Below are 22,144 nucleotides of genomic sequence, written 5' to 3' on the forward strand. Positions count from 1 at the left end.
GTAAAGATTATCCTGCACAACAAATTACCTGTACAACAAATGCTCTTAATACTTGCTGCTTTTTCGTTTTGGCGACAGAAATTTAAATATTTCCAAACGAAACCCCCGTGGCACCTGCTCTGCTTTCTTTCATCGGTCACTGAATCCCCAGCACAGAAGACGCAGAAAGCATACTTGCAGAACAAACAGCTCCAGAAGGTTCAAGCAAGAAGGCCAAGACGCATTCTCCATCACTTCCTCACATTTGTGAAAAGGTCTTTTAAGTTTCCACTTAGAGTATTCTTGTTCGTTTGAAAACAAGCGAAAACCTGAAATGGCAGGGTTCTAAAGCCCTTATTCAAGCTCATCCCTATGAGACAGCCACTATGGTTTGCCATTTTACAGATGGAAACGGAGGCTGAAGGATTAGGTAGCTTGCACACAACGAGATCACGCTGAGCAGACGCCCAAACGCAGATTCCGTGGGCCCAGATCAAACAGCTTTGCTGTCCAGTCCAAGCTATTCCTGCCAACTCTGCTCATCTGCAGGTGCAATCACAGCACCTGAAGCTAGTGTGGCTTCTTTCGAGGAAATGGGTGGCAGCCACAGGTGGAAACCCAGCCTTGCTTGCTTTTGGAAGCACCTTCCCGTATGTGATACTTTCACTGTGATAAGGAGAGACATGCAGATTTCTATTGCACAACCTGACTCCTCCACTCCTGGCGGAATGGACTTTTCAATCTCTATCAACTTTCCTCCTTGCTCCTTGAGAATATGAAGGGGCAGGGTGGATCAAACTGATTTAAATCACGGTTTAAATCACGGTTTAAATCACTAGTCAGGAAGACTTGATTTAAATCATTGGTCAGTAAGACTTGATTTAAATCATTTTTTTTTTTTACAGAAAGACACATTCCTGCTGGTATAATCTTAATATTTACAACCAGATAAAGGTTTCATTTTTGGAATAATAAATTTTCAGAGTAGTTTTTCAGAGTTATAGAAAAAATTACTGATTTGGTTATACTATTAGAAATACATAGATAATTATGAAATTATTGTGAGGTTTAACAAGTTAACTGTTTATTATGGACAACTTTTCTGCTGTACTTTACTGGAAGGGAAAAAAATAACCATTTCCTTAGTAACAATTTAAACAATTTGTTTAACTAAAGCAATAACATTATAGCATATGTATCCATGTTTGTTAACTGATGTGATTAAACAATTAAAAAAAAACTTAGAGTTTTAGCACACATTAAAAACTTAAAACAAATCCTTATTTCCTTTGGACTACAATGTGAGCTAAATAGAAAACTATCTTTAGAAAGATTTTTCCTCCAAAAGCATTTTATTTTAAAAATCCAATAAAAAAAATCCGATTTTTGAGGTTATTTTTTTTAAACCCATTGATTTTTATCCACCCTGTGGTGTGTGCCCACCTTCCCTGTTTCCTCCTCTTCTCATTTTCATCCTGATAAAGAGAAGCTGTCTTGAGAACATGCATTTAACTTCTCCCATCACACCCACCTTGAGAAAGGACGTGTCCACATCTGCCGGCAGATAAGTGATCTCCAGGTTGCCTTGCACAACTTGACAGTTCTCATAGAGGTGGCGGAGGGTGGCATGGTGGTTTTCTGGGCTGGAGGGGTGCTGCAGCTTCATGTCGGTCCCGGTGCAGACTGCAGAGGAGGAGGAGAAGTGCAAATAAGGTTGGAATCAAAAGAAAAGGGAGGCATCCACACACACATACAGCTGGGAGCATGTCTGCAATCCTAAGCTCCTTGTTATGAACTCCTTTTGAAAGGCTTGGGTAAAACTAGAATAGACTAAGTTTCCAAATGTAAGGTAAAAGTTCCACATATATAAACCAGTGAATCAATACAATGGTACCTTGGGTTACATACGCCTCAGGTTACATACGCTTCAGGTTACAGACTCCACTAACCCAGAAATATTACCTCAGGTTAAGAACTTTGCTTCAGGATGAGAACAGAAATCGTGCCCCAGCAGCACGGCGGCAGCAGGAGGCCCCATCAGCTAAAGTGGTGCTTCAGGTTAACAACAGTTTCAGGTTAAGTACGGACCTCCGGAACGAATTAAGTACTTAACCCGAGGTACCACTGTACGCATTACCGTGACTGTGCATAGACTGAAGGCACCCTTCCCAAAAGACATTGAATTAGCAATGGGAAAAAGAAACCAGCACACTAGGAATCTCAGCTCTCTCTTTTTGGTTTTTAAAAGCAAGTTCCTAGCCCTCAGGTCTGCTATAGTATGCTGGCAATCTCAGAAGCTCATGGCAGAGCCAAGCCGAGTTGGAATTCAGTGCTCCATTTACTGTATTTTGCCATGTATAAGACTATATTTCCGCCATATGTTTTCAAGTTTAAAATTGGGGGTCGTCTTATACATGGATAGTGCATATGGGGGACTTCTTTATTTGGAGCCCCCAAAAATAGGGGTCATGTTATACCTGGGGGCGTGTTATACACGGGAAAATACAATAACTTTTTCTCCTTCATGACTAGCAGAAACAGAATAGTTTAGACAAGCAAATACCGGATTTTTCAGTGTATAATACTATGTTTCCCCCCTAAAAAATAATGTCAAAAAATTGGGGGTATCTTATACACGGATACATCTCACCCCATTTTCTTAAATTGCAGTCCCGCAAAATAGGGGGTATCTTATACATTGGGGGCGTCTTATAGACAGAAAAATACGGTATATGCAAAGTGGATTAAAATTATGCAGAATTCATTTGGGGGTACAGGTTTTTAATTCAAGTATACAGAACCGTGCTATTTATAGACAAGCTGCTTCCCCCTCTAGAACAAAAAACTGAAAATAAAATGATCTTTGAAAATTGAGCAGCCTTTCTGTTACAGGCCTCTGGTCTGTGGCAGGTGATAAACTTTACGCCTGATTGTGGGAGAAAAGGCAAGTTTTAGGAAGCTAAGTTCTGTCTTTCCCTGTAAATGTGATTCCAGCTCTAGAGCCAAAATATATTTTTCTGGAAAGATTTCTTGGCTTTAAACAAGACATACGTCAGGCAGAAATCCAACAGGTGACATTCCCTGCATGGAAAAAGGGGCATCTTTTAAATCCCTGTGCAACAGAGAGCTCAAATAGGCAGTGCTGGATGGTGATTTCATACCCTGGTTTGAACTAAAGAGGCCATTTTATTTTATTTTATTTTGGCTTCGGGAATCTCAGCATGCAACTCATTCCCGGAGGCTGGAATCTATCCAAGCCATTCTGAGCCAAGCAGGAACTTCTCTCATCCTTTCAGAAAGCCCGATACTTCCTGTGCTTCTCCCCCACTCTTCACAATTCAACCAACCAGCATGCATTATTCCCCACGTACAGCCTTTTCGCCTCAATAAAAATCCTCCTCCAGATTCCTCACACCAAAGACAACACAGCACTATCTGTTACTATAGGAAATGCTGGGCTCCCGTTTCAACTTGGTAGCTCATTTCAATAACTTCCTATTGATTAATTCCACAGCCCAGCAGTCTCAGTCTCTCTCTCTCTCTCTCTCTCTCTCTCTCTCTCTGTGTGTGTGTGTGTGTGTAAAAATTGCTGCTCCTCAGCCAAGGAGCTCTACATTTTGACAAAACTTGGCATTTAGGAGGAGGTATGGAGGGAGCGACTGTTTCAAAGATCATCTCACTCAAGATTCAACGGTTTGCAACGTCCTTTGTTTGTGAACAAACACATTTGGGACTAAACGGAAAAAAATTATATTTTCCAAACCAGATAGAAATAGACAAAACAAAGCGCATAGGTTCCCCACAAACCTTGGAATAAGATAAACCAAGAGGCCGGTAGGTTTTATGTAAACAACAGGGAATTAAAAACAAGAGGAGGGTTTTTTAGAAGTCACACAACTGTTATAAGAAAAATCTGCTCCCTTTCCCTTATGGGGTACCCAAGAGCCCATGTAGAGTCATTATTTAGGACTAGGTTCTCTTTCTGTAGGAGAAAATAACAGAGGCCAACCAGAGAATATAGAGAAACAAAACAGCTAGGAAGCCTGATCTTTATGTTGCAACAGGGTGTTCACAACCCCACGCAGGAGGGAGGAGGAACCCTGAATATTGGTGTGCAAGCCCTTATATAGACTTTTGAAACTGCCCACCCTGTAGCCGAAGACCAACCCCCTGAAACATCTAACATACATCACAGAAGGAGGTGGTCAACAACAGAACAAGCAGAAATCCTGTTTGCCAGGGTACCTGATAATGGTCACTGGTTGCATTACCTGGGCAGTCTGGGCATTCCTGTAAATACTCAGTTCCTGAATTCAGGTCACAGGCTCACCCTATTCATACACAGATACGCCCTTAAGACAGGATTTGTGAGCAAAGAGACAATGGCGAGATTTTCCCATTTCCTTCCTCCTTGCAGAGGAACATTTGAGGTCAATTTGGGAGAGTCATAATGGTTTCAGGACTATTTCCCTGTACTGTTTCAGACATGTGGTTTATATCTGAAGGCAGCCCTGTTTAGGGAAGCTTTTAATATTTCATGAATTAGTGTATTTTAATGTTTTGTTGGAAGCCGCCCAGAGTGGCTGGGGAAACCCAGCCAGATGGGCGGGGTAGAATTATTATTATTATTATTATTATTATGATTATGATATATGTGTTTGCCTGGTACATTTATGAACATGCTGAGCATGTGCTTCCTTGATAGCAAAAAACACCCTAACACATTAGCAAAAGAAATTATTTTTAACACAACAACCAGACTAGCGTAAAAAGCAACATACTAAAAGCTGCAACATCCAGCTCGATATAAACAGTTCTGCCATCATCCCCACTTGGCAGGCTGGCTTTATTCCAGCGCAGGGGACAACACAGTCCCTCCACTGGGGACTGCTGGCCACACTCCTATGTGCCATTCAAAGGCCCTATGGGGTCCCCGAGGCCTCTTCCCAGCCTCTGAGAAGGGGAGATGCCGTGCAGTAACCCAGGGGGTGGGGAAACTTTTCCAGCACAAAAGCCACATTCCCTCATGGGTCTTCTTATGGGGGCCTTGGCTGGAAAGAGAAAGAGAGACAGACAGACAGAGACACAGGCACAGAGAGAGAGGTGCCCTTGCTATAAGCAACACCCAACAAGATGCAGTGAAGTTGGGGAAAACTAGTACAACATCAAGACACTGGTGATATCATATACCGTATTTTTTGCTCTATAGGATGCACCCGACCATAGGACGCACCTTGTTTTAGAGGGGGAGAACAAGAAAAAAAAATTATCTCCCTCTCTGTGCAGCACCCCTTCAGCAAAGTGGCAGGAGAAATGGAGCCCCTTCCATTTCTCCTCCCGCTTCGCTGAAGGGGCACTGCGCAGAGTGGGAAAGCTGCGCAGCGCCTCTCCAGCGAACCAAACCCAAGAGAGCAAGAGGGATTGTGCGCACCGATCCCTCTTGCTCTCCTGGCTTCAGTGAAACCAACACGAAGCCTCCGGAGCACAACGGGAGTTCCCGCTGTGCTCCGGAGGCTTCAGGCGGCTATCCCTGAAGCCTGGAGAGCGAGAGGGGTCGGTGCGCACCGACCCCTCACGCTCTCCAGGCTGCAGCAAAAGCAATGCGAAGCCTCCAGAGCACGGCGGGAGCACTCCCACTGCGCTTCGGAGGCTTCGCGTTGCTATCGCTGAAGCCAAGGAGCCTGCATTCGCTCCATAAGACGCACACACATTTCCCCTTAATTTTTGGAGGGGGAAAAGTGCATCTTATAGAGCGAAAAATATGGTATTTTGTACAACCAGGCATTACTATGTGTGATGAGGTGGTGGGAAACTGTGGCTTGCTTGCAGCAGCAGCAGAGACGTGCATTTAAATGTGATTTTCTTTCTCTGTGTGCTATTTTTAAAAAAACATAGATTAATACAGAAACAGGATAGAATCAATTTATGGGTTAGCACACGCAGAGATGATACAGAATGGAAACAGAACGATTTGCCCACCCCTAGTCAGAGGTAGGTAGCCTTACCATGGGGCAAGATTCTGCCCCACAGATGGTAACTACCCTAAAGCAGGAGTGGGAACTGGACCCAGCTGGTGGTCCACGTCCCTAGCTCCCCCACCTGCTGTGGACCAACTCTGACAGGTGTGTGGGATCATTCACCTGAGGTCATACAGACACCCACAGATTGACACCTGTCAAAATTCAAAGGCAGAAGCAGCAGCTCCAGTTCATTTTCACTAGGCTTGCGCAGGAGAAATGTGCTGGCAAATTGTACCTCATCTTATCCAGTGTGCATTCAGATTGCCCATCTCAATCTTAGTCCCAGTTAATCTAGATTAGTCTTTTCAGAATCTTCTCTCATAAGTACCTTCTTGTACAGTCGTACCTTGGTTCTAGAATGGAATCTGTTCCAGAAGTCCGTTCGACTTCCAAGGCGTGGCTTCCAATTGGCTGCAGGAGCTTCCTGCACTCAATTGGAAGCTGCAGAAGCCGCGTTGGACGTACGACTTCCAAAAAACGTTCGCAAACTGGAACGCTCACTTCCGGGTTTGCGGCGTTCAGGAGCCAAAACGTTTGAGTCACAAGGCATTTGAGAACCAGGGTACGACTGTACTTGGATGTGAGGCTGAGCTTCGTGGGCAATTTTACACGGGAAGAACTGAGAAGATACAAAGCAGGGCTTTCTTGCTGGTGGCACCCACTCTGTAGAACTCCTTGCCCGTCCCCCCGTATAACTTGCCGCAGCAAATAAAAAGCTTCATTGCAATTGCACTGTATTAAATCATTAGAGGAGCAAGTTAATTTTTAAACAAGTGCAAATGTTTTCTTTTTCGTTTGTTTTTCTCTTACTAGCATGCCGCTTTGAGCACCCTTAGGAAACGGAACTCAGAAACATTATAAAAGTACAGTGGTACCTTGGGTTAAGTACTTAATTCGTTCCAGAGGTCTGTTCTTAACCTGAAACTGTTCTTAACCTGAAGTACCACTTTAGTTTATGAGGCCTCCCGCTGCTGCTGTGCTGCCGGAGCACGATTTCTGTTCTCATCCTGAAGCAAAGTTCTTAACCTGAGGTAATATTTCTGGGTTAGCGGAATCTGTAACCGCGTATGTAACCTGAAGCGTATGTAACCCGAGGTACCACTGTATAGTTAATATGGCCTTCCTTAAATAGGGACCGAATAGAAACAAGCTTTAAAGGCTTTCTGTGGGGAAAGGACCATTCTTCAGACTTGCTACGCACTGGAGATTTTGCACTTTGTTCCTTGAAAGCGGAGGGCGGGGGAAGGGAGATTGGCACTAAGAAATAACAGGCCAGTTATAACATTCAGAGGAGGAGAGAAACAAGCTTGTTTTTCTGGTTGGGATGGGCGTCTTCTCCTCATGTTTACTCCATTCCCACGCGGGCCGTTTACGCAACCCTCTTTCCTGCACGGACAAGCACCAGAAAGAGAAGCAGAACCAGCCTTCGCCTCTAGAGGATCGGCAACATGACGCCAAGGAGCCCAGTGGCAGCCAAGTGACCGATCCCACAGACACACAACCCAGCAGCTCCCAATCAGATAAAAGTCTGGACAGTGGGGAAGAATCTGACACATTCCTGTTGGCAGAAGAAAGCGTGATTCAAGTCAGGTCCAAGGTTCAGCGGGAATGAAGCAATAAGCGAGGTGGAACTAATAAGTAGGTTAAAAACAATGAACAGGTGGGCTCAGGTTTACCTGCCTGAGAACTATCTGAAAATAATCTCAAAACAAGTTCCACAGACTTTCAAATTGTTTTTTGATTTCTTCTGCTCCAGCCAAGTCTATTTTGGGTACCTCTCCCTGATAAATCATTTTTCTCTCATTTGCCTTTGGGGGATGCCTTGCAAAAATGTTGTTTAGTATGCATACACAACTCTTCATTTGTGGCATTTCAGTCCCACCCACCCCAGCCAGGACTTTTAAGAAGCGAAATCTCTGACTGGATTATTGTCGGCATGAATGTTAATGAACGCTGAAGTATCATGCTTGATACAGCTTTCCATTTCACATTCTGCAGCTGGCAAGATTCCCTTTGAATTATTGGTAACGTATTACCACAAGTGTTCTTCCTAGTGCATCTTTAACCAAATGAACAAACATCTTTTTCTGCTTTTAAAGTGGTGTAGGCCAGGCTACTTGCACAGCAAATGAGTACAGTCTGCAGCAGAGTACATAGTCCTCAGAAGTCAGTAATGGCAAAGGCATCAATTCAGGCAGGAATCCTTTCAGTAAGGATCCCTTTGTCCATCTGTGAAATGTATTGTAACCCAGTGTAGCCCAGGTACGCAAAATGGTGGATATTATGAGAGTTTCTATCCAGCAATACTTCCAAACAGTATAGCAGGTGTGCACAACTTCTGGCCTACCAAGCTGAACAAACAGCCCAGCAGGCAGAATAATATATAACCTGATAGAGCTGTCTGATTGCGGCTGTAAATGCACAGGTCAAGTGGCAGGCAACCCACAATACAAGGCTGGGAAGCAAGGTTTGGGTTGGTAGATTCATGAACTATCTAGACCTGCAGTATGGCAACACAGAAACAAGTTTTGTTTAAAATCAAGAGGATTTTTTAAAATTGTAAGGACTGGTCATTTTTATTTAAAGAACTGGAGAGAGAGAAGGCGAGCACACACTTGCAAGGGGCATGTATTTTCTCTCTAAATCTTAATTTTAATGAACTGGCCCTAGGATGGAGAAGCAGTTGCCCAAGCCCTAGTTGTATTATGGACAATTGATTAAAACTTCTACTTTGGCACGACAACCAATGGCAGAATTTGGATCTTCAAGTTGCAGAAATATTTTTGGCACAGTAAAATAATAGGTACAGCAGCCTTAGACATAAACCAGCAGCAACACGGGAAAGGCAGCAGCAACAGCAGAAACAACAACACAGGCCTATCTTACAAATGACTGACAACGAGGAAAAAACAACCCTTTACTAAACGTAACAGAGTTTATGGCTGAGGCAGGATCTGAACTGAAGGTTCCTCCTACTGTGTGCATTTTTATCCACTATACACCATTAATAGATTAGTACTTTGACAGCATCTAAATCAAATTAGATGTTTACCACGAGTACAACTACTGGTTTGTTCTAGATTGTATTATCAGATGACAAAGGGTCACAGAACCCCTTTACTGCTAAACGTCACACAGATTGGGGGATTTCTCCAGGTGTACAGCCCCCTCTCTGCACAACATGCTACACCTGCCAATTTTTAGGTCAACAGAGCTATACAACCAACAAAGAACATCAAAACATAATCTGCTTTGCAACTATTGACAGATGTAGGAGCCCTGCTCCAATTGCAGCTAGCCTCCTTGAGAGCAAAGGAGAAATATGGACATTTATGGTAGATGAAAGAAAGAAAATTAAATATAGATTTTCAGGTTGGGACTGAGGTGCCAGATCTGAAAATATTGCAGGTGACTTCACTAGACAATCTCCATTTTAGAATGAAGCAAGCATTTATGGGTGGAGGCCTAGATTGGCCTTTTGGGGGATTCTTTGAGGAATGACTTCTGCAGCAGAAGCTGCAGCTCAACCCTTCTCCCTCCTGGATCAATGGTGTCATTAGACTACCCCCAGGCGGGTTTGGCAGGGCTTGACAACAAAACTGCCTTTTCAAGCTAGGCATGTTTTAGAAAGGAAAAGTGGCTCGTTGAAGCAATGTTGGTGGAGCCGACATGCTCCACCTTCCACACATTTTGGGCATGCCCATGCAGCTTAAAGGAGCTAGAATCAAGATAAGCACCCCTACTTCACCCAGCCCAGTTGCCACTGCGAGATCAAGATTTACAGCAGGGGTAGGCAACCTAAGCTCCGTGGGCCGAGTCTGGCCCAATCGCCGTCTAAATCCAGCCTGCAGACGGTCCAGGAATCAGCATGTTTTTACATGAGTAGAATGTGTCCTTTTATTTAAAATGCATCTCTGGGTTATTTGTGGGGCATAGGAATTTGTTCATCCCCCCCCCCAAATATAGTCCAGCCCACCACATGGTCTGAGGGACGGTGGACCGGCCCCCTGCTGAAAAAGGTTGCTGACCCCTGACCTACAGTATAGCAGAGGCTGTGAAAAGGAAGGAGCTGCTAAGCATTTGATAGGTACAGGGCTCAGTCTCTTTACACAGGGGTAAACAACTTTGTGCCTTCTAGATATTCTCACATGGGAGAGAGCTGATACAGCGCCAAAGAGAAGAGGGGAATTGTACTCTGTGCGTGTTCAGAGACCCACTTCAAATTTACGTCAGACATTTTAGAGCTGAGTCAGCTCTGACATGCAATTCAATCACAGGGTTTTGGATAAATGCACTCTGCCACGGAAGGCGTAAGTCACACCAGGAAGCTAGACAAGAACTTTTATTATCTCGTTTTCAACAACAGCAACACAGCACAGGAAACTTGACTTCATCCAGATACAGCAATATTCAGGGTCACCTAGTGGCTACACCATAAAAATGACACTATCCACACGAAAACCCAAATTTGGCAGGGCAAGTAACAGGCGTGCTTTTCTTTCTCAACTCCCGGTTTTCAAAATGTGTGGTTGGTGAAATTCAGCATTCGTTTTCTTTTCTTTTTAAAAACTCCCCGTGTTTTGAAGGGTGCATCTCAAAATTAGTTAGGGCTTCTAAGCCTACAGATGGTAGGACTGAAGGAGAAAGGTCTTAGTTTTGGAAGATAACTAAGCTTCCTGCAAGGGGTTCAATACTTGCCCACGTAAGGACAGAAACACCAGTCTGATAAGCAAGGCTATGACAAAGTGTGTCAGAGAAACCTCAGGTTTCAGCAAACACTACAGATAGGTTTCCAGACACAAGTGGGAGTTTTTTGAGGAACCCCAACGCCGGGAAAGACAGATGTCAAGAAAAGTGCTGTCCCCACATCCTACAGAGAGCAAAATGGTGAAGAGACTAGCGTTTGCTGGGGGAATCCAGGAATCCTTACAGCAGTCTCAGAAACCCTGCACCTTTGGCATTCTTCACCCCAAAGGAAGCCCTATATATTCTATGGTTGTGCATTGCCCATAGCAGACACCTGATGGGGAATTCTACCACGGCCGAGGCACAGCAGCCATGTCACTTGCCAAACAGCAGTCTCGCTTCCTCAGCGTCTAGGGCTCAGTGGGGACTCTCCTACAGGACAATCAACTGAAAAGGGGCCGTAATAAAGTCAACTCCCAGCTGCCCGAGTTCTCAGCGTGTCCGCCAGTGGTCTCCCAGCAACCAGGCAGTAAGAGGCCTCAGGCTTGGGCCACCCAGACAAACAGAGGGCCTGGGCTCTTTTCTAGTGCTTGGTATAAAAAGAGTGGGAGGACACATTAAAATTAACTTCATTACAGCTAGTGAGATTCAGTTCCGGACTGAGCCCCCACAGCTTTCGTAGATGCTCTCCTCTTTGCACCACTTTTTTAAAAAAAAACTTTAAAAGTGGATTAGGCATCTGTAAACAAACCAAACACAGCTGAGGCAAGTGGACCCGCTTGTTTTCAATTAATTCAGCAAGAGGATTATAGCAAGGAAAGTTAGTATGCTATTGTACAGGGCACCAGGTGCCTGCAAGAAATGAGCTATAAATCATATCTACTTTTCTGTGGCCCCACCCCAATTCTTCCAACAGAAGAAACTATAGCTAACTAGAAGCTCTGCATTCGGACACAGCATATTTCTGAATACCAGATGTTGCAGATAAACAACAAGGGAGCATTGTTGTCCTGGTGCACTGCTTGTAAGCATCCCAAAGGTATTAAAACAAGAGTGCTGGACCTGAAGGTCAAGTGATTTGCGCCCTGGAGGAAGGGCGGGATATAAATTGAATAAAGTACAAATGAATAAATGAATAAAATCACAACCTGAGTACAAAGCAGAGGTATGGTCCAAGCACAAAGCCCACAAACCACTTCTCCTTCTAAAAAATCACCAGTCCTTTGATTCAACTGCCTTCAGTGCTATGGTATGTCCTATTCTGAATTTCCCCTTTCCACCCACTCCACCTTCAGGCTTCACATGTTTGCAGACACAAAAAGAAAAAAGAAATTCAGGTAAGACTCATAGAATAGCGCTGTAAACATTTCCTTCTTTTCACAACGCACAGTTAACCTATGGAATTCTGCACAACACAATGTGAGGATGGTCACTAGGTCTGGGAGTTTTTCCGGAAGGATCAAAGAATGTTGAGGCATTTGGTTAACAGATCTATGAACAGCTAAAATAGCTAAATGGAACATCAATGTTAAGAAGTAGCATCTGTCTAAAAAGCCAGGTGATTCTACAGGCAAACAGGCGAAGGCCGTCACCTTCACATTCTGCCCATCTAGCTGCTGTTGGATACAGCATGGTAGACTAGATCATGCTAGTTCTTTCGGTTTATGAAATCGTGCTATGAATGAGTTCTCAAGGGAAGGACAGAAGATCCACACCCTTCGCGAACCCCATCAACAGAGCCAGAATGGATGGAGATAAGGCACTAGATCTGACCAAACCAAAGCATGAAATTTAAAAGATGTTGATGGACAGATGCTGTCTAATAAGCACCCATTCGCCCTCCAACTCTCTGTCTCCTGCTTGAACAGCTTTGAGGGAGCCCTTGGCAAACTGTGCTTTGCTGGGGCTCCTCCTAAGCTGGTGGGCTTCCTAGCTGCATTCTTACTTAGCAGAAGCAGAAGGGAAAGGAAGCCAAAAGGAACAGCCACCCGTGTGGGCATGGCACGACTAGCAGTGCCTCTCAATTTCCCTTCCAGACTTGGTACTTTGATCTCTAATCTTGCTGAGGAGGATAAGAGCGCTGGGAAAAACAAAGTAGCAGCTGCACACACAGTGCTCTGTGATAGCAGGGGTTCAACGGGAAAGAGTTTCTATTCTGCACAGTGACCAGTCAAGTGGCTAAACAGAAACCTATGTAGGATTTGCAGGGGTTGGACTAGATGACCCTCAGAGCCCCTTCCAACTCTACAATTCAATGATTTGCTAAATCAACCTCCAACTCACAACAACCCCCCCCCCTTAGTGTTTTGGTATCTACCCCAGGGGCAGGGAACCTGTTGGCCTCCAGATGTTGCTGGCCTCCAACTCCCATCATCCCTAACCATTAGCCATGGTGGCTGAGGCTGATGGGAGATGGAGTCCAAAGTCATCTGCAAGGCCACAGGTCCCCCATCCCAGGTTGTCTATAACCCGCGGAACATTCCATTCCCCACTGGATCTATCATACATAAACAGCTACACAGCAAATCGCTGAATGCTTTAAGCAACAAACAAACTATTCCAAGTGCAATCACTTAAGATAGCAGTATATTTAAGGGGAACCTAGAAAATAGCATGTCGTCAAAACAAGTGAACCGCAGGACACCCTGTAGTGACACAGAAGAAGTTGTGGTGCAATTCTAGACTGGCATGGCAATGCATAGCGCTTGAGTCATGCTGCTGCTGCTGGAGCAGCGTTATGAGGGATTTGGGGTGCTGTAACAGTCTGGTGCTGTGGTGTAAACCATTGAGCCTTGGGCTTGCCGATCGGAAGCTGAGCAGTTCGAATCCCCACGACAGGGTGAGCTCCCATTGTTCGGTCCCAGCTCCTGCCAACCTAGCAGTTCGAAAACACGTCAAAGCGCAAGTAGATAAATAGGTACCGCTCTGGCGGGAAGGTAAACGGCGTTTCTGTGCGCTGCTCTGGTTTCGGCAGAAGCGGCTTAGTCATGCTGGCCACATGACCCAGAAAAACTGTCTGCGGACAAATGTCGGCTCCCTCGGCCAGTAAAACAAGATGAACGCCGCAACCCCAGAGTCGTTCGCGACTGGACTTAACTGTCAGGGGACCTTTACCATTTTTTAACAGTCTGGGGGCAGGGACACCAGCTGCCCGTGGTAAGTGAGTAGTGCTTATCTATCTCCCGTTCCCTCTTTTGGTCATCTTACAGCAGAAAGAATTCCTGGGAGTTCAGAGCATGGCAATGGCCATTACAATTATGAAGCACATTCTGCTGTTAAGGAACAGGGGTGGGTTGCTGGGGGAGAGAGAGTGGTGGAGAGTTGGGAGGTTGAAGGTTTCTCGCTTGCTCTGTAAAACCATTAGAGAGTTTAATATTTAACAGCAGCTGCAATAGAAGAGAGGTTTGGTGGGGGGGGAGGTTCTGGCGGGAGCCTGAAGGTCACTATGGAAACAAGCTAACTAAGGTCAAGGGAGTGTGTGTACCCCCCCCCAACTCATGCTAATATCCCAACTCAAGGAAGAAAGGAAGATTAAAGAATGAAAATCAAGTTGGGACCTTGCCAAATTATTGCCTCTCACCTTTGCTCTGGGTCACTGCTCCCCTATGTTCACCCTGCTCTGAGCAAAGGGTTGCATCTCTCGGTCACCATTTACTGACATGGCAAACAAACTTTCAGAAAAGTAGGAATTCTTAGGAGTCTCTCACAGAATTATCTGTGTCAACCTAGGAAAGCAGCATCTGGTTTGGGTCTGTCAAATAGGTTTTGGCATCTGTTCATGATTTACAAGGGCTTTTTAAAAAAGACACACAGATTACCTCAATAATCCTTACAACCAGTGCTTTTTTGCTGGGGTTTTCAAGGGTAAGTAGTACAGTGGTACCTCAGGTTAAGTACTTAATTCGTTCCAGTGGTCCGTACTTAACCTGAAACTGTTCTTAACCTGAAGCACCACTTTAGCTAATGGGGCCTCCCACTGCGCCGCCGGAGCACGATTTCTGTTCTTATCCTGAAGCAAAGTTCTTAACCTGAAGCACTATTTCTGGGTTAGCCGAGTCTGTAACCTGAAGCGTATGTAACCTGAGGTACCACTGTACTGGAACCTTTTCCCGCCAAATGTTAAAACTGTGGCACTTACTGGAATAACTTCACGGTGAGTACTGGCACCTTCTCTCTCTCTCTCTCTTTAAAGCACTGCTTACAACAACCCTGCCAAGTGGACCAGCATCACTGTAGTATATTACATATTAGACTGCAGAGACTGCTCAAGCATAATCTTAGCATTCCCATACTCTTGACCAGAACCCCAACTAAAGTCTTGTTTGAATCTGCAGAACACACCATGCTTTTACAGCCCAACAGCTCTCTGCATTTAAGTCTACCTCTGGAGTATGCAAGCCTTCAAGTCATACAGCATTCTTCAGCCAAACAATACAAATGCTGCGACACCTACATGCACTCAAAACCGCCTCCTTCATTGGCAACTTTTTGACTGACTGGTTCATCCTAATTCTACACATTTCCCAAATCTCCAAATATGCGTGACTGTGTTAATTGATTTAAAATATAATGTGCAGGGGGAAAGACCATCTGGGTTGTGAACACATTTCTTAAATCCCTGGCCACAAACAATTCTCATGCACCTGGAGGTAGGAAGAGGTCTTTGAGCCCCAGCATCTCTCACTTTGAAACTCAACCACTGGATTTTCTTAGCGGGATTATTAAACAAAACAAAAGATGACGAAATCCAAGGGATTAAAAAATTATTTACAAACAACACAGCCTTTGCCTGCTGTACTTCACAGTAAAAAGAGCCAAAGAACAGCACGCAGCAAAGCAAGGAGCCAGTAATGACAAGAATGGATGATCAAATAATCCCCTTTGTGTCATTTACAGCATGTTGTTAGCATATCTTCCCTTGCCACATCAGAAGTTTTGCAACATTCCAGTAAACCCCATCAAATTTTCCTTCCCTGCCTAAAATAACATCATCAACTCAAGTCAGATCTTTGGTCCAACTTAAGTCCCAACTCTAAACATTTAAATTGTGTGTGTGTGTGTCAATTTACTAAAGCCCATTTGCCAGGGCTGCTGGCAGAATTCACATTCTCCATTCAAGATGCAGAACCAAGCCGAAATGCAAAGCCCACCCAACACTAACGACTCCATTCCTACATGCACATCTCTTCAGATTTCCAGACCCAGAAAGCTAGCTCAATCAACGTGGTGAGAAGGCCCCCACTTCAGTATTATTCAAGATCTCTGCACTAAACAGTGACTGTGGGATGCAGGGAGGCAGCATCAAGTCCGTAAACACTTATCAAACCATCCAGGATACAGTCTCAACCTCTTTGTTTTGCACCAGCCCTGCTCCTCTGCGTTTAACATCAACTTGGAATAATTTCATTGGTGAAGTCCCCACGAACACAACATGAGAGGTAAGGGGAAAACTTCATCAGCTGAATTCCTGCAGCTCATGCTCTCGGTTCCATTCCGGCATTTGATTCTTCCCTTGGCAGGGTTCCTTGCAGCAAAACTATATGAACATTTTTCTGTTTGTTTTGCAATCAAACAATTTAGAACATCGATCATAGAAACCACAACGCAAAAATTAACCCACAGTTTTACAACAGCTCAAACTCATCAGATGAAAACTCTTATGGGAACGTAATTATCTGATACTGAGTCAGTCCATCTAACTCCGTATTGTCTCCCACCTGGAGAGGTCAGGGATCAAACCGGGAACCTTAAATGCAAAACAGATGCCTACCCCACCCCCCAGCTACAGTGCTTCTCCTCTCCTAAATAAAGATGACTTTACATATCTTCACCTACTCTCCAAGGATGGTCCTGTGTGGTGGGGCTTCCTTTGAAAAAGGACTGGAAACTCCAGCTAGCTCAAAACAGGGCAGCAAGATTCCCAAAGGGGAGGGTGATAGATACCACGCCATAGTATGCCAGTGTTTTTTTCATCAGCACTGGTCCAATTCAAAGTGCTAGTATTAATTTCTTTAAGCCCTAAATGATTTGGGACCAGTATTATTGGCATCTGTCCATCTCAGAAGACAATGGAATACGCCTCCAGAGAGGCTCACTGAACACCTACACTTCCAGCACCAGGTATTTATCTCTTTACTCACACATACTGTTTAACAGCTATGGTTTTACTGCATTTTAGTCCTTAGATCAGTTTTGTGTCCACCCACCCCTTTCCTGGTTGTGTTTCACATTTTTATCGATCTTTTACTGCCTCTTGATGGTTTAATGTTAATTTTTGGTGCTGGTTCAGTTTCTTGCACTGGCTGTTTTTAAATGTCTGGTTGTAGACTCATTTTATTGATTTTAAAACTGGTGAACCACCCAGAGTGGTGTACAACAATTTAAAATCACCACCCACGCAATATACCGTATTTTTTGCTCTATAAGACTCACTTTTTCCCTCCTAAAAAGTAAGGGGAAATGTGTGTGCGTCTTATGGAGCGAATGCAGGCTGCACAGCTATCCCCGAAGCCAGAACAGGAAGAGGGATCGCTGCTTTCGCTGCGCAGCAATCCCTCTTGCTGTTCTGGCGTCTGAGATTCAGAATATTTTTTTTCTTGTTTTCCTCTTCCAAAAACCAGGTGCGTCTTATGGTCTGGTGCGTCTTATAGAGCGAAAAATATGGTATGTATGTTATCAACGGAGCTCAACAAGACACGGTTTTTCATCGTAACACACCCCTTACCCACCCCATTTCCCTTGTAGCAGCAAAATAAAGGGAAAGGATACCATATATGTTTTTTCAATCCTCCACAAGCAGGCAGCCCAGGCCCAAAGCAATTAGGCTGAACTGCACTTGAGGATTCAGCATGAAAATGGTATAGTCCAGGGGTCAGCAAACTTTTTCAGCTGGGGGCCCGTCCACTGTCCCTCAGACCTTGTGGGGGGCCGACTATATTTTTGGGTGGGAAATGAAAGAATTCCTATTCCCCACAAATAACCCACAGATGCATTTTAAATAAAAGGACACATTCTACTCATGTAAAAACACGCTGATTCCCAGACTGTCCACGGGCCGGATTTAGAAGGCGGTTGGGCTGAATCCGGCCCCCGGGCCTTAGTTTGCCTACCCATGGTTTAGTCCATCCAAGGGGTAGGGATGACACACTCACAAGACAGAAAATACCGCGAAATGAATGGGCAATTGAAATAACCAGACAATTCATAGCTCACAGATAAGCAGAAAGTAGGCTGTAGGCCACTATCCCATTTAGAGTAGACCACCCTGGGGGATCAGTGGCTCTCCATATTGCTTCAGGACTCCCCATGTCAATCAACTCCAGGCAGCACAGTCCATGGTCAGAATGGTTGAAGTTGTAGCCTTACAACAATATGATACCTCAAGGACTGCCTCCTTCCATATGAACCTTCCCGGACCCGGAGATCATCTTCTGAGGCCCTTCTTTGTGTGCCTCCTCCATGAGAAGTCCGGAGGGTGGCAACACAAGAATGGGGCCTTTTCTGCAGTGGCTCCTCGTCTGTGGAATGCTCTCCCCAGGGAAGTTCTCCTTTTATACACCTTTATGCTCCAGTCAAAAACATTACTTTTCAACCAGGCCTTTGGGAATGGGAGGGATTATCGGTTTCTTGCTGCTCTTATTGTTACTATGTTTTTCATTACAGGTAGGTAGCCGTGTTGGTATGCCGTAGTCGAAACAAAATAAAAAAATTCCTTCCTGTAGCACCTTAGAGACCAACTAAGTTTGTTATTGGTATGAGCTTTCGTGTGCATGCATCTGAAGAAGTGTGCATGCACACGAAATTTGAAGATACTAGCCTCATAAAGGGGATAGTGGACGGCGCTTGACTAATGAGAGTTAAAGGTGCTATAAAACTGTTATAAAGGTGTTAGAACCATAAAACTGTCGCCAAAAGGATTGATGATACAATTCGGTCTTGACTGTAAACCAAAGGACATTTTGTTTCTTCTGATCGTGGAATCTTAGAGTCCCCCTAGTGGGCACTGACATCGTTACAAGTCTATTGGTAATTTTCCACTGTAATATCTTACTGCAATTTTTTATCGGACTGTCTGTTTGTGCCACAAGCCTAGCTGCAGCTGCAGTCTGACCGTGGGAAAGCTTGGCTTATGGCTGAGAAAGAGAGTTACCAGAGTTATCAGGAAAAGACAACAAGATCGGGCAAATCCTTTCTTCCAGGAAGAAGAGGCTCTCTAGACCCTACAGGAGGCATTGCCTTACAGCAGAAAGGGAAAGGAATGTCTAGTACAGATGAACTGATAAGTTCTGGCTTTTCAAAACTACAAGGGGCCATTGATAAACTTACAGCTGAGGTGTCAGGGACGAAGAAGGAGATTGCAGAAATCAAAAATCAGGTGTTAGAAACGAACAGAGGGATTGCAGATGCATCTTCAAAAATAGATCAAAATACGCTGAGCATCCGGCAAAATACAGCTGCAATAGAGAAATTATTGGGCGACTCCGATAAAACGCGAAAGATTGCAGAAGAAGCTCGACAGGTCGCAGCTGCCACGGAGGAGAAATTACCATCGATGACCAGACAGCTGGAGGACTACAAGGTTAAGTTTTCTCTATTGGACTTGAAAGAACGAGAGGCAAATCTCAGAATTAGAGGTCTGCCTGAAATTGAGAAGGAGAGCCTGCGGGACTACCTGTCACAAGAGTTTGTGAAATTTTGGGAATTAGATCCAGAAAAGGAAGAAATAAAAATTTTGAGTGCCTTCCGACTGGGAAGAGCAAGTAAAAAGATTAAAACCAGAGATTGTCTGATCACATTAAGATCCAAGGAGGAGAGGGATAAGATCCTAGGTCTGCATTTTCACAAACCTTTGGAAATTTCTCAATCGAGAGCTGAAATTTTTAAAGACATCCCCAAACTTTTGCTCGATCTCAGAGCCAGATATAAAGACTTGGTGACCTTGCTGAGAAGAAATAATATCATCTTCAGGTGGGAATTCCCAGAAGGACTCTCCTTTAGTTTCAAAGGACGAAAGATTAAAATAAAGTCAGTGGAAGACAGAGACAGTTTTTTGGAGGCCTGCGGGGAGGACCTACAGAAAGGGACAGCAGACCTACTAGAGGAAAGAAGGAAGAAGACAGCAGAGGCAATATTGAATCTAAATCTAAATTTGGATGGAAAGACTCCACCAGGAGCAGAAGAAGACAAGTTATCAGAAGCAACGGGAGGAACAGAATAACAATAATACAACATGTCTCTGCAGCTTTTGAGTTGGAATTGTAATGGTTTGAACATTTCTCGGAAGAGGAAATCCATTTTTCACATATTAAAAAAAGAACATGTGGATTTGATTTGCTTGCAAGAAACACATGTGACCAGGCTTCACAGAAAAATTTTAATTAACAAAAAGTTGGGACAAGAATTTATCTCATCGGACAAAGTTAAAAAAAGAGGAGTTGTAATTTATGCTAAAGAAGGCCTGGCGCCAAAATTTGTCTTTAAAGATGAGCAAGGAAGATACTTGGCTATTGAAATACAGTATCATGGACAGAAATATTTGATGGTGGGCGTATACGCGCCCAATGAAGGAAAATCAGAATTTTTTAAAAGACTGCATGAGACATTGTTGGATTATATGGAGTACAATGTGATTCTAATGGGAGATATGAACGGAGTAGTCTCAACGAATATGGATAAGGCACAAAGACAGGTAGTTACCAAAGATGGGAGACTACCGAAAACCTTTTTCGAAATGACTGATAACTTGGATTTGATTGACATTTGGAGAACGAAACATCCCCTGGAAAGAGAGGGAACCTTCTTTTCTGAAGCCCAAAAGACTTGGACTAGAATTGACCAAATTTGGACCACTAGAGAACTGGCCCCAAAGATAAATAAGGTGGAAATCTGCCCAAAGACTTGCTCCGACCATAACGCTATTAAGATGGTAATGAACTTACAACCAACTGGATCCTTCAGATGGAGGATGAATGACTCTCTTTTTAGAGATGCGGAATTTGTGAAGAAAGCCCAGAAAACTTTGAAAGATTATTTTGAAATAAATTTGAACACTACGGTGGAGAAAAGAATTATATGGGACGCAAGTAAGGCTGTTATGAGAGGTTTTTTGATCCAACAAAATGCACTCAAGAGAAGATTACAACAGGAAAAAAGAGAAAAGATTTTGGATAAGATCAAGGAAGGTGAAAAGAGATTGAGAACAAACCCAAAATCACAGGAAATATTAAGAGAGATAAAGTTGTATCAAGCACAATACATGCAACTAATAAACCAAGAGATTGAATGGAAAATCAAACAGATGAGACAAAGAACATTTGATTCGGCAAATAAGTGTGGAAAGTTATTGGCATGGCAAATAAAGAAGAGACAAAAAATGAACACTATTACAAGTGTGGAGGTTGAAGGAAGAATGTTGCAATATCCCAACGAGATCAGGAGTGCTTTTCAAAAATATTTTAAAAAGCTCTACTCTCAACAACCACAGAAAGAAACAGAGATAGAAGAATTTTTGAAAGTGAATGGGCTACCAAAAATATCGCAAGAAAACAAACTTAAACTGAGCAGTAGGATAACAGAACAAGAGATAGAGAGTGCCATCCAAAATATGCAACTAGGCAAAGCTCCGGGACCTGATGGGCTGACTGCAAGATATTATAAATCATTGAAAGACTGGCTAACTCAACCCCTAAAGGAAATATGTAATGAAATACTTCAGGGGAAAAAGGCTCCAGAATCGTGGAAAGAAGCTTTTGTGACTCTTATACCAAAGACAGACGTTGAAAAACATCAACTTAGGAATTACCGGCCTATATCATTGTTAAATGTGGATTACAAAATATTTGCGGATATCTTGGCGAGAAGATTGAAGAAGGTACTAACAGAGGAGATTCATAAAGATCAAGCAGGCTTTCTCCCAGGAAGACATCTATCAGAGAACGTAAGAAATATAATTGATATTTTGGAACTTTTACAGGAAAATATAAATACAAAAGCGGCGCTGATATTTGTGGATGCGGAGAAAGCCTTTGACAATATCTCTTGGAGTTTTATGAAGAAGAATCTCCAAGGCATGGGGGTAGGCCAAGAATTTGAAAATGGTATAGGGGCAATCTATTCTGAACAAAAAGCTAAATTAATAGTAAATAATGTTTTGACAGAAGAGTTCAGAATAGAAAAAGGAACACGACAAGGGTGCCCAATTTCCCCACTACTTTTTATATCGGTCCTGGAGGTGTTGCTGAATACGATCAGAAAGGACCAATTGGTCAAAGGGATACAGGTCGGAGCTAAACAATATAAATTAAGAGCTTTTGCAGATGACCTGGTTTTGACGTTGCAGGAGCCAGAATCCAGTGGAAAAAAAGTTTTAGAACTGATTCAAGAATTTGGCCAATTGGCAGGCTTTAAATTAAATAAAACAAAAACTAAGGTTTTGACAAAAAATCTGACAGAAATTGAAA

At 43.7% G+C, this 22,144-nt stretch overlaps 1 protein-coding gene across 2 annotated transcripts in view; it reads right to left on the reverse strand.

Annotated features, from left to right (window-relative positions):
• The window catches only part of ERBB2 (erb-b2 receptor tyrosine kinase 2), a 64,618-nt gene that overhangs the window by 34,338 nt on the left and 8,136 nt on the right, over positions 1-22,144 (reverse strand). The window contains exon 3 of one of the 2 annotated variants that reach the window (XM_083408517.1): positions 1,511-1,662. In XM_083408517.1, the coding sequence (XP_083264643.1) occupies positions 1,511-1,662 (152 nt within the window). Of the gene's footprint in view, positions 1-28; positions 1,663-22,144 lie in introns of both variants that reach the window. The other variant, XM_083408518.1, reaches the window with a different exon arrangement.

Source organism: Podarcis tiliguerta, assembly GCF_965153285.1.
Source record: "Podarcis tiliguerta genome assembly, chromosome: 13".
NCBI lineage: Eukaryota > Metazoa > Chordata > Lepidosauria > Squamata > Lacertidae > Podarcis > Podarcis tiliguerta.